Genomic DNA, 13355 nt, shown 5'->3' on the forward strand with positions numbered 1-13355 from the left:
ATATGGAACTCATTTGGATATATCCTATATCATCAACTAAGTCCAACTGCATAGTACTGCATAGTACTGTACTTATTTCCACCAACTAGTTAAGCTCTGAAATGAGTTCTGCTAGCAAATTGATTAGCCTCAAAGCTATGGAACAGCCTTTCTGCTAAAGCAGGGTTGTCCAAAGTTTTTGGCAGGAGGGCCACATCACCTCTCTGATACTGTGTTGGGGGGGGGGGGAAGAATTAATTTACATTTAAAATTTGAATAAATTTATATAAGTTTACATAAATGAATATATTAAAGATGAACTTATATGAATGAATGAAGGTCTTGCAATAGCTCAAGGCCTATAAAAGGCCTAGCACAAAGCAAGGCTGGCCTTTCCTTTGCTGCTGCTACTGCATCACAGATGTGAAAGAGCAAGCAGTGTAGGGAGCTCTCATCCCACAGCTCACACCAGAGAGATCAAACAGTCGCCCTCATGCTGAGAGAAGTTGCATTGGGCCAAATCTCCAGAGGGCCAGAGGCTCATTGGAGACTGGGGACTCCCTGAGGGCCGCATTGAGAGGCCTCGCGGGCCGCAAGTGGCCCCCGGGCCGGGGTTTGGGCACCCCTGTGCTAAAGTATGCAATGCATCCATGCTCTTGGTCTTTCAGAGGAGGTGCAAACTGCATCTCTTCTAGGGCCAGCCTGACCACGGGGCAGACTCTGGTAGGTTGCTTCAGGCAACAGCTGGTGGCTTTCTCTTCATCTGCACATTCACCTTCACTGCTTCTTCCACCATAGATTGGAAAAGGGAAAGAGGGACGGAATGAAAGAGGCAGTGTGGAAGAGAGGAGAGTTTTGGTCTTGTTAGTCCACTACTTTTCTCTAGACTTCCTCTTTCATGCCATCCCCTCTTCCTTTTCCAATCCAGGAAAAGGGAGGAGCAGAGGGTGGTTCATAACTAGGAAGAGAAGGCAATATCTGACACATGGCCTTAGGAGCCAGGTGCTCTTGGGCCAGCCCTGATCACTGTCCATTGGTTTCGTGGGCTAGTGTGGTTACTTTGTTTTGCTTTATTCCACAAGCTTGTTTTGCTTTACTTTGTTTTTACCATTATGTTATTTGTGTTGTCTACCACTTTATGCATTAGAAAGGCAACAAACAAGTAATTTAAATATATATGTACCAACAGTAAATCTGGAGTGGCACAGATGCTTATACATGGATGACAGTCCATATTATGTATGAATAAGGCTACATCTTTATAAAATAAAGAGAATCATGTCTTGACAATCATGATAAAAAGAAGACAATTGTGTCTTGCTAAAGTAGGTGATGATGATAACATTCATTACCGATACCTTCAATGAGGCTGTCTCAAAAAGTGTTCTGTCACAGCATGGAAACATCTTGGTTTTGATTGCCTGTGCTGTTCCATGACCAGAATGACATTAATTACACTAAAATCTATGCTATATGAACCTAAGTGATGTAAACTAGACAAATGCCTCCCCACTGAAAATGCTTTCAGTTGTTGCCAGATGATTTTGTGAATAACTGAAGGCATCCTTTCATTGTCGAATTTGGATCTACAGGGAAGCTGATGCTGAGAGGTGTGTAGGTGGATATTTACAGTGAATAGGTTCAAACCAACAAACATCCTCTCCTGTTGCTTGTTATGCAGGCTCTGCTGGGCATTGTCCATCAAAATATACTGGGTTTTACCACTAGGGGGTGTTGAAGATTCATCTTCAAAAAACTACTTTGAAAATAACTTTTAAAAAAAACTTTCATGTAGTAACGCTTGCAGGCTATTCAGTGCCTTTGTAAACTTAGCAGCCTGGGTTCATGCTCCATTCTTGCCTGCCAACTATAACCAATGTGTATTTAATATTTAAAATGTGTTTTTTCTGGCTATCAGCTGCAACTGATGGCTCTGAGAAGGCTTAGTTTATGGCAGTGAGATCATGTTCAAGACCTCAAAGGCAGAAGAAGCTGGATTGGGACTCTCTGTGATGATCTCTGTGACAGGCAAATGTCCATCCCACACAGCTAGTCTAACACATGTAACAGGGCATATCTTGGAGTTAATCCAAGCACTAATTCAGCACTAATCTAGAAAGCCAGCATGATGTTGGACTGTGGCAAGGAGATCACCCAAGTTCAAACCCACACTCAGTAATGAGGCTTTCGCTTGATGACATTGCCTGCTGTATATTTGTGATGATGGGACAATTCAGATAGTTGCATAGTGTCGTGAACCAGTTCTACAACTCTGTAGAATGTAACTATTGGTTTAGTGGTTATGTCCATCTCCCAATTGGACTGTAGAATTGTGAGTGATCTGACTGCTGTTTTGTCTGGGCACCTACTCCACACTGCAGCTACAGAAAGGTTTATCTTTGCTGAGGCCATTATATTGGCAAAGTGCTACCCAGCAAGGCAAGCATGTGGGCTACTCAGCCTGATCTGTCATTTGCCCAGAAGGTGGAGCATTACCTTGAGAATACTGTGAAACATCTGCCACTACAAGAGTTGTTTGGTTTGACTTTAGTTATCTGGTTGGTCTGAATGTGGAGAATCAATACTGTTAGGATTACTTTCAGCTGCTATCCCCTACCGAAATAGTGAAAGGATAGGTAGGTCTATGAGTTTGACTCCTACCCAGCCTGGCTGAGGTCATTAATGCTCCCCTCCCAAGAGAGCACAATGCCTCAAATACAAGCATTCAGCCTCTACTAAAATAAAATCTGATAATAACTCTCTTTCTCTCTTTTTTTTCCAGGGCTTTATGTAGTCAATTTCATGTGGTATACGGAAAGCAATATAAATTACACCCACTGTGGAGTTTTTTTAAGAGTAGAAATTGAATTAGAAATCAATCCAAGGTGGGTCTCAGGATAAGCCTACTGTTTGCATGGAATTAAAAAAGTAAAAAATGGCGAGTCAAAAAGCATGAACAAAGTCCACTGGAAGTTTGCTCAGAATGGGGAGACAGACACTGGGGACAATTTAAATAACTAAATGTTTACCATTTATTTGGATTTTTAAAAAGGAACCGAAAACAAATCCTTAAAAGACAGATCTCGAGGCTGATGGCACAGTCCTTATGTATTTCTCATGCTAATTTATCATGTACAGTACTGTATTTAGATATATATCAGAATACATAAACAAGGATATTTTTCTTTTGCAGATATATTAAACCTCAGGGATTGATCTTCAGCTGAAAGGGTGTATGAGGAAAAAAAGTGCCACTTCAGTGTTGAACAAATTGCATGGCTGAGGACTGTAACTGGGGAGGTCTGATCATCCTTGCAGCTCATCAGCGCCAGATAAATTCACACTCACTGACTCTCTGGGTCAGGAAACGGAAAGAGTCCAAGTCTCTCAAGCACAGTGATGAGGAGAAGGATGCCAGAGGGCGGCTGTCCTAAAAGGGGAGTGAGTTCCTGCCAGGACAAACGCGGGCCAGGGTTCCATCTGGTCGTCGCCAAGGCTGCATTATGTGTTGCGAGGTGCATCACAATCGCGCCTGTCCCTGCGGGAGAGCTCAGCTCTGGCCTCTCCGCCATCCCAAAGGGGGCTCGCGTGTCCTGGGGAAGGCCAACAGCAGCCCCAGTCCCAGGTCACCCGGGCAGTCTTTGCACTCCAGTTTGCAGGCTCTTGCTTGCCCCCCTCCCCAGCAGGAGCCCCAGGTCTGGCGCCCCCTGGAGGCCGGCAGGGACCGTGGTGTGGTCTACCCAAGCGCTTTCCCGGGGGGATCGTACCCCGCGGTAGTCCCTCGTGCTGCTGCACGGCTCCTCCGCAGCCAAGAGGAGGGCAAGTGTTGGTCATGGAGTCCAGAAAGCTGGTTCCCCTCCCCGTGTATTGTCTGCTGCGGCTCCATAGCAACCCTGCTGGGCTGTGAGGCTACGCAGACGACGCCAAGCCCCAGTCCTGGCCACTGGTGCGCCCCCACTTTGGTGCTCCAGCCGAGGAGGCTTCGCTGGGCTCTTGTGCGGACCATGAAGCTTTAACTCAGCGTCCGGGCGGGGGGATCACGGACTCCACAGACCCGGGGCGCACGTCCTCACCATGCGGGAAAAGAGGCTGACCACGGGTATGTACTCGGGCTTCAGACGACCCACAGGACCCAGTGCCTTCCATTCATGAGCCGGGGAGGCGATCAGTGGGGAGGGGGAGAAAGGAAGCCGCCTCGCTGGAACTCACCGACCCCAAGCCCACCACCAGTCTAGCTAGAAGCATGTTCTGAAGTGATGCCTTCTCCAGGCTGGGAATGTGGCACGTGTGAATGTGGCTAAAGGAGAACACCCAGTCATTGCAAAACGGTTTTTTCACAAGCGATGCTTACACTGCCCTTTGGCATGTCACACATCTCTAATTCGAATGGAAGACAGTGGTGAGACTGCACGTGGAACTGCAGGTTCCCCCCCCCCCCACACACACACTTTCTGTTGCACGCATGAGCACAAAGGGAGAGAGTGGCTAGCAGGCTTACAGCCTAATCCTATCCACACTTTCCTGAGAGTAAGCCCCATTGAATCTAATGGGACTTACTTCTGAGTAGACACGCATAGGATTGGGCTGTCACTTGTGAAAAGACTCTGTCATTGAGTGCACCTTAGCCTATGGTGGCCTTTTGCACTACTTTTTTTGCAACTGTAATTTGTATTACAGATGGCAAAAAATACATATTTTTATATGTTATATGTTTTATATATTATTTTTATAATATAGAAAAGAAAGTTAGCATCACTCATGGAAACAGCATGCAGTTCTTGAGCTATGCTTCTAGTAGCGTATTTCAGCTAAATACATGCTGAGCAATTGATCACACTTTGGGGGCTAAATACATGCTGAGCAATTGTCGAAGTACAGCAGCTTCTCTGATTTTTAATTTTAATTCTGACCTAACAATTCAACCTCTGCAAAATGTCCTTTCAGCTCTCAGGTTGACAAACTGACCATTTCTCTCCCTCCCTCCCTCCCTCTCTCTCTCTCTCACAGAGAGAGAGAGAGAGAGAGAGAGAGAGATGGTCAGTTTGTCAACCTGAGAGCTGAAAGGACATTTTGCAGAGGCTGAATTGTTAGGTCAGAATTAAAATTAATTAAAAATTAAAAAAATTAAAAATTTCTCTCACAAAGAGAGAGAGAGAGAGCGAGAGAGCGAGAGAGCACACTGTAATTCTCTTCAAAGCTTTTCTTTTTTATAAATCCCAGTATATTTTTCTAGCCCCACCACTTATTTTAACTCCTGTATATAAATTTCTAAAATAATTTGTGTTGGGATTGCCATCTACTCAGGAAAACAAAAGCTGGGCCTGCTCTTGTGACTTTAACAACAGCTGCCTATTTAGGAGAAGCAACAGGTAAAGCTTGTCACTATAATTGGCTCATATCTGCAGAATGGGCTGCTCTTGCAGGTACAGGAAAGGTGCTGGTAAAAAAAAGTTGGCTACCCTAATTTCTGATGTCAAATGTTTGGACCTCAAAGACTTCTGGATGCTTTTGTGGTAGCATCCAGACATTCCAGTGACTTCCTCAAAGAGAGCTGCCTGCCTGCATCCTTGCTCTCATTTAGCAAGCAAGTTTGGTTGCTTGCTAATGGAGTGCTCTGTAAACAGCACATCTTTGCTGTTTTGTTGCTGCTGTTGCTTTGTGGTTTTGTGAATGGGTTCTTGGTTTCAGAATGTGTATTGACCTCAGTATTTTTTTTAATTAATGGTTTTATTGGGTTTTCAATTTTTGACATTAGTTTCACAAACAAAACCCAGGGTTATTGGCAGTGTCATAGCTAGAGGGGGTGCAAAGCACGAAGTTTTGCAGGCACCTGAATGCACTGTGCAAGTGGCCCCTCCCTTTCAGAGCCATTCTGGGTGGGGGGTGGCTCTGAAGGGGAGAGGAAGGGGGCCACTTGCAAGGTGTGTTCAGGCACCTGCAAAACTTCGTGCTTTGCACCCCCTCTAGCTATGCCATTGGTTATTGGTTAGTCGTTAGTGAATATGTGAGGCTAAAGAAGGGTGCTGCAAGGATGAAGTTACCATCAATCCTCCATTGAGGAGACTCTGGTCTAGATGTACCAGATGATTGGGATCAATTAATCAATTAGTTGATCTCAGTGTTAATAGAGGAGGCAGAATAAATGGCTTTTCTCAGTTTATTCTTTAACTTTACAGCATTGCCATAAATCCCTCTTAAAGAGAGATTACAAGTGATAAAATAAATAATAAACAGACAACCCTTTGACTGAATAATTTTTCATTTTTTTTTCTGTGTGTTTCAGTGCCCCCCTGCATACGAGAAAATGAGTTTGTAAGTAAATGAATTCTTCAGCCTAGAAAAAATAGGCCCTCGCGGAAGCTCCATGGTTTGCAGTTTCTCTGGTGAAGTAGAGGAGGCAATCACTGTGCTGACAAGAATGTGCCTGGCATTTAGTTTATTATTATTCTTTTCTCTTTCTCATGTCATCCACTCAACAAAAAGTCTCACTACTTATAAAGGCTCCTGTCACAGAGAGGATATACATAAGGCTGCAATCCTTTAAACCCTTTCCTGGGAATAAGCCCTGTTGAGCACACTGACTTACTTCTAAGTAGATATACTTAGGATTGCAATGTAAGAACCTAGAAATCTAGAAGGATTTTAAAAAATACCAAATGTTTACATATAACAAGAATATGCTTGCTCCTATATCTTTGCAAGGTGCAAATGGCATCACAAGAGAGGGCAAATTCCCCAGGAAAACTCTCCCCCCCCCCAACTTGGCAGAGTGCAGTTTCCAACCCTGTGGCTTGTCTTTGCTCCTGGAAAGCACTTAGGGCTCAAGCAGAAAAACAAATGATGGATTACTAAATTTTGTGCACTCTGTTGCTACATTCTGCTTTAGCTCTAAACATTCGAAATGGCTCCTTGTAGGAACTGAATGTACTGCTTGGTGTATATCAACAAAGGAGCCAAAATACTTCATAAACATTTTGGTACATTCTGCCCACTGAGAGGAAGGAATGCATGGGGGGGGGGTGGAATTGACACAATAGGGAAGTGAGGTGGAAGGAGAAGTCTCAGCTGTTATTTAGGTAACAATATCTGAAACAACATGAAAAAGTAGAGGTGGTGGCAGGAGGTCTATGATTGGATTGCATGCAGTTTTTTTAAAAGGGCAAATGCATCCACAACCTCTCCCCATTAGGATCAGGGGAGGAAGGGACAGGCTTTTTAGTCTGAAGGCAACAGTAGGAATTTTTCCTTCTTGCTCTTTCTGTGGAGTGGCTTTTTTAAAGTGTGTGCTTGAATACTTGTACTTCTTACACACACACAACAGTGCCAGCAGTGGTGTGTCTGTGGATTGGTGAAGGTCTGAGGACCAAATTATTAGTCATGGACAGAGAGCAGTCAGAGGGCTGGACTGAAGGCTCTCACAGGCCACTTTCAGGGTCTGGGCCTTACTTTCTCCACCTATGGGCAACAACAAAATAAGGCAAATGGGGTGGGGGAGAGTTTGAAATGGGTAAATGTCATGGGAAGAAAGGATTAACCCACCCAGCTCTGCAGCTTCAGTAATTTATTTATTTATTTACTTCATTTGTACCCCACCATTCTCCCCAAAGGGACTCAAGGTGGCTTACAATAATAATTTAAAACACTGTTAAAAACATGAATTAAAACAAGATAAAAACACATTAATAACAAGAACATTCTTAAAAACAGCAATCAGATAAAAAGATGTAGGAGCTATTTCTTAAAAGTCATTTCTTGCTATCTTCTATGTTTGCTCCCTGGGATTCCACACACTGTTGGCACAATCCTATTCATGTTTACTCAGAAGTAATTTCCATTTTGTTCAGTGGGACTTACTCCCAGGAAAGTGTGGATAGGATTGCAGCCTGCATCTCTCCCCTCCCTGCCCCCCTTTGCCCTGCAGTTCAGGATTCCTTCTTGTAATTTCAGCTTACTGGTCTTGCAGCAAACCTCCTAGGCTAGAATGCTCTGGAGCCCCACTAATAGGTTAGTTAGTTATTGCAAGTTCACTACCACATAAAATGATGTGATCTTTATATAGGTGAATGTTCTTTCACCCTTGCAATGCATGTTTAATGCTCTGTTTTTCAGCATTGCCCCCGGGGCTGTTTTAGGGCCAGACTAGATGTTTGAGATCCATTAAGAGGCTCTCCTGCTGTTTGGTTTTTAAATTTAATAGCAGTCTTGTTGTAGTGATGGGTGATTTTGATTGGTACCATAGTGTCAGAGGAGGATGGGTTCACCCTTTCTTCCTTATGCTAATTTTGCAGGGAAACTGCTTCCTGCAGTGCTGCTATTACATTCTGTTTTAAAATGTGGGAGCTCACAGATCTGCTGCATCATGTCTAATTTGGCTCTAATAAAATCAGTTCTCAAAGCTTATCTTATGCAACTTGATATCCTGTGACTGACACTTTGATTTTCCTGCCAAGGCTCCTACAACAAGTGCCTTACAGACATAAATTCGACAGGTGAAGTTTCCCATCATCAATGTCCCTCCATGTTAGAAAGAACTTCTGTTGAATTGTAGTCATGCAACCATTAAAGGCAGTACAAGCCTGTCTTTTACAAGGAGGGTCAGAGAGCCTTTTTAAATTATTACTCCCCAGTCAGAAAAGAATTTGCACATCTTGCAGCTGCAGGACTAAAACTAAATTTTAAAAATTAAAAAATTAAATTATAATTTAAATTAAGATTTCAATCTTAAACATAATTACTTGAATATAAATTGCATTGAAAACATGTAACTACTGGATAAATATGTTTTGAAACAATTTTCTGATACTGCCTTTGTTGCAAGAGGAATAAAAGTTAATTTTTAAAAAGTGAATATAAATAACATGATTCATGGTGATTTTTTACTATTTATTAAAAAATTAAAGTGCAATAAGTAGCTCAATGTATACAGATAATGTAGTAAAATGTCAACATTAAAAATAAATAAATAAATTTATTTATTTATTTATTTCTCTCTCTCTCTCTCTCTCTGTGTGTGTGTGTGTGTGTGTGTGTGTGAGAGAGAGAGAGAGAGAGAGAGAGAGAGAGAGAGAGAGAGATTTCACTTCAATTTTTTAAAAATGACCAAATAAAAGTACATGTCCCTGCATAATTTCACAGTGTTTCTAATTCCTGCATGAATAAGTGATTTGTTTTATATGAATCCCTGGGGCTAGAAAAGTATCCACATTCTTTGTTAATTTTTCTTATCCAGTCATCTACAAAACAGTAACTTCAAAACTGTCTACATATTGGAAGTGAAAAATGCAAAATATGGTACTTTATACTCCAGCCTGTTTCTAATCAAGTTTTTCACACAAACAAAATATTCCAAGCATTTAAACTTAGCTCACTGCCCATGTCAACGCTAAACTTCCAACTAATTTCAAAGTACTGTGGTGCAACCACTTTATTTCAGGGTTTATAAGAACAGCCCTGTGGGGTTAGGCCAAAGTCTCATCTTGTCCGGCATCCTTTTTCCCAAGTGGCCCACTGGCTACTTCTTGGAAGCCCATAAGCAAAAGATGAAGGCATATAGAACCTGAAATGTTATCATTACTGTACTGCTCACTCTGTTGACTGATGTGCCTGGCTCCTAATACTTATACAGGACCTGAGGGCTTCATATTGCCTGCCATTCACAGAGGTTGATGTTGCACACTTCCGTTTTTTTCTGTGCCTGTGCACACGCAGTAGCTCACTGGACTAGGCCCTAGTTTTCAATATGAGATTTCCAGTTCAAGCCCCAGAACCCTTAGAAGTGACCTCCCTGGTGTGCATGGTAGCTTCCCATGCAGCCCTTTAGATCCTGCATCCATGGCAGACCTGGCACTATCATGGTTCAGATAGACCTGGAGTCAGCTATGGGAAATTGCGGTTGGAAGATAGGGGTAATATGCTTTGAGATCAATCATAGGCATGTCTACTCAGAAGTAAATCAGCGTGTAGTCGGTCTGTGGAACTCCTTGCCGCAGGATGTGGTGACGGCATCCGGCCTGGCTGCCTTTAAAAGGGAATTGGACAAGTTTCTGGAAGAAAAATCCATTATGGGTTACAAGCCATGATGTGTATGTGCAACCTCCTGATTTTAGAAATGGGCTATGTCAGAATGCCAGATGCAAGGGAGGGCACCAGGATGCAGGTCTCTTGTTATCTGGTGTGCTCCCTGGGGCATTTGGTGGGCCGCTGTGAGATACAGGAAGCTGGACTAGATGGGCCTATGGCCTGATCCAATGGGGCTGTTCTGATGTTCTTATGTTATAGTCAGTGGGTCTTATGCCAAGGTAAGCAAAGACAGGACTGCAGCCTCATAAGTTCTTCCTATTGATCAGGGCCAAATTAGGCATTATGCAGAGTGTGTAAGATGGAACAGTGAGTTTTGGTTTTATTTAAATTGGAAAGGGAGATAATGAAGCAGGGCAGAAACTGAGAGGTAGGAAAACTTTAGGACTTTGTCCATCTTGCAGTTCTTGTCTCAGCTGTGCCCTGCTTATATAGGAGAGAGGTTCCAATGGTTTTCAATGAAAACTTTTTTCTATACACAAATAGTGTGTGGGGGACATGATCAGAATCAGAACTACAGTGAGGTCAAAGTCCTAAAGTCCCACCAACCCCTCTGCTCTATTTTGCAACTGCTTGCTAGAATTAAAAAAAAAAGAAAGAAAAGAAAACTAATACCTGTTCTCAGTCAGTCCCTTACAAAGTCTGATGTACTTTATTTAAAAAACAAATTTTTAACTTTAAGATTAAACTGACCACCTTCTCTGAATTGACTGGACCAAGTAGATCTGTAGCAACAAGCTCTACCTATGTTATATTGTTCTATACTGCATGGTGTTATATACCTAGAGAATGAGGTTGCTGCAAAAGAAACACAGTACTTCAGTGGGGCCATTTAATGAGATTCATTTAATTATGACTGTATAGGACAGGATAGACAACAGTGCTTGAATTACTGGAGAAGGTGGCAGAGGGATCTGCCTTGCTACCTTTTCTGACAGCACCTTTACTTACTGTTTTTTAAAAGCCACAGGAGTGCATGATTGTCCTGAAATTGGATGTCGAACTTGTGGATTTCATTAAGGGCTTCCCTCCTTTTTCCTCATAATTCAAGCACTAATTGAAGTTGGTTAATAAATGACGATCCTGCAGGCATGCTTCAAGGCCCACCTTTGTAGACCCAACATAATATGTTTTTGTGTTTTTCTGTCTTCCCAGGAAGATTATTTAGCGACCGACGATATACTTGTAGACTTCTTTAATGAATTCTTGAGTCTCCCAGTAAGTATATCGAAATACTGCCTCAAACCCATGCTGTGAATATCCAGAAGCGAAACTGGGTTGTACCGGTTGTGTAGGATAACACTGTAATACTTGGATTCTGGAAGACAAATCCATCAATTGCCCGACCTGACCGCTTTGGATGGCCTCCATTTCATTGTGGATACTGAGCCACATTTCCAAAGCATGAGCGCACACAATTAGTTGCCCATGAAACTCTTGCAGAAAACACTCCACGGAGGGAATGTTGACTGTGTAAGAATTATCTCATGCCGGAAACCCCAGTAGGTTTCTAAGTTGAGGGAACAATGCCGCATTGCATGTCAAAAAGCACCAAAGTGGAGAGTGGCTGTTGAGAAATCCTGATCTCATCATTTGATTTTCTCAGGAGAATTTCTCTCCTCCCCGTTAATACGGTTAAATGGGAACATTTTATATTTCCAGTTTGACTCGGCTGCAGCTCGTGCTAGTTACTCGGCAAGAATGTGACGCCCCTGTTAAAATGCTATTACAATTTGGCCTTTTATCTTTGTTGTGCTTATACAGCTGTTGCCTAGAGACAAGACCCAGGTGTAAGCCTCAGTAAGTAGGCAAGAGGTTAAATGAAACAATAACATACGGTTCAATGTCACCAACCCCAGGAAACATGCGCTGAAGGAGGATGGGTTGTTTCTAGTGCACATTAATGCTGGCAATAGAACCCTTGTGCTGAAATTAACATGCAAATGGGGCACTCTGTTGGTGCTGCTGCTGGGTGGTCTACTCCTCAGAGATGGAGGACATGATCCTGCATTAGCTCTTGCGTAAGAATTATGTAAGGATCTTCTTATAGCCCAGTCCTATCCCTTGCCACACTGGAGCATGCAGCTGCACCAATAGAGCAGGCACTGCATGCTGTAGTGGGGGGAGCGACCAGAAGGCCAACAACAGGAAAATAAGCAACTTTTAAGAACTCAGTAGGTCTTCTGGCTGCCTATGGGGTCTCATTAGATTTCACCAGCTATGTAACTTGTGTATGTCCGAAGAGAGGAAGGGGATGGGGCATGCTGGAAAATGGATAGATTCCTGCATGTGCTATCTGCCTCTTGCCATCAGCCCCAAACCTGAACCTTCCTCAAACACCCATGGCCTGCCCCTGCTGCCACCTTACCTAGGCTGGTGAAGTGTCCAGATGAGTCTGGTGCATGCATGGTGTTGCTGGTCATTTCCGCCAGGGGTTCCATTACATGTGACCGCAGTGCATCTTTTGCGCTGCCACAACAGGGCCTACAGCATTGCATCACAAGATCTGCTGCACTAAGGCCTTTGTTAGGATTTGGCAATTAGTCTTTGTACCCATGGTTTCAATATAACTGGGCTTTTATGGTGTGAGTTGTTGATGGTGTCCATTAGGCTATTGGTTAGTGTGTTGGTTTCAGACTGGGGAGTGGGTTTAAATTTCCATCCAGCTTGCTTGGTAACTTTGAACCATTCACTATCTTATAACCTAAATTATCTCATAGGGTGGTTGTAAGTACCTATAATAAATGGAGGTATTATTGAAAATGATGGCTATGAGAATCATTTAGATTATTTCTTGTGGACCTGTTGTACGTGTGAAGTAGAGAACTGGATGCCTGATTAAAACAACAATTATTAAAATGTTGCTTTAGAAGTGCAAGAGTTCTGTCTTGGAAACTGAGCCACAGGGTTGCCACTGAAACCAGAATCCTTTGTCTCTTTCTCAGTAACATCCCTAGAATCATAATGTTGGAAGGGACCTATCAGATTATCAAACCCAGCCAAATGCAGGCTGTCCACAATTACAGCATTCCTGAGAGATGACTATACAGACCCTGCTTAAAGACCTCCAGCGATGGAGAGTGTACCACCTCCTGAATCATACTGTTCTACTTCCTAACCCTTTGTTCCTTTAGGAAACTCTTCATAACGTTTAATCAAAATCTCCCTTGTTGTAACTTAAACCCATTTGTCCTCGTCCTATGCTCTGGAGCAACAGATCTGCTCGCTCTTTCAAGTGACAGCCCTTCAGATATTTATAGATAGGTATGCCACTTGTTAATATGCTGCCAAGGTTTTGT

At 42.9% G+C, this 13355-nt stretch overlaps 1 protein-coding gene across 1 annotated transcript in view; it reads left to right on the top strand.

Annotated features, from left to right (window-relative positions):
- Positions 1-4053: 4053 nt before the first annotated feature.
- RGS22 (regulator of G protein signaling 22) overlaps positions 4054-13355 on the top strand; it is a 75802-nt gene continuing 66500 nt past the window's right edge. Inside the window, exons 1-3 of the mRNA XM_066624393.1 lie at positions 4054-4078; positions 6263-6291; positions 11212-11274. Of these exons, the coding sequence (XP_066480490.1) occupies positions 4054-4078; positions 6263-6291; positions 11212-11274 (117 nt within the window). The remainder of the gene's footprint in view (positions 4079-6262; positions 6292-11211; positions 11275-13355) is intronic.

This window comes from Tiliqua scincoides, chromosome 4 (genome assembly GCF_035046505.1).
Source record: "Tiliqua scincoides isolate rTilSci1 chromosome 4, rTilSci1.hap2, whole genome shotgun sequence".
In the NCBI taxonomy this organism is placed as follows: Eukaryota; Metazoa; Chordata; class Lepidosauria; order Squamata; family Scincidae; genus Tiliqua; species Tiliqua scincoides.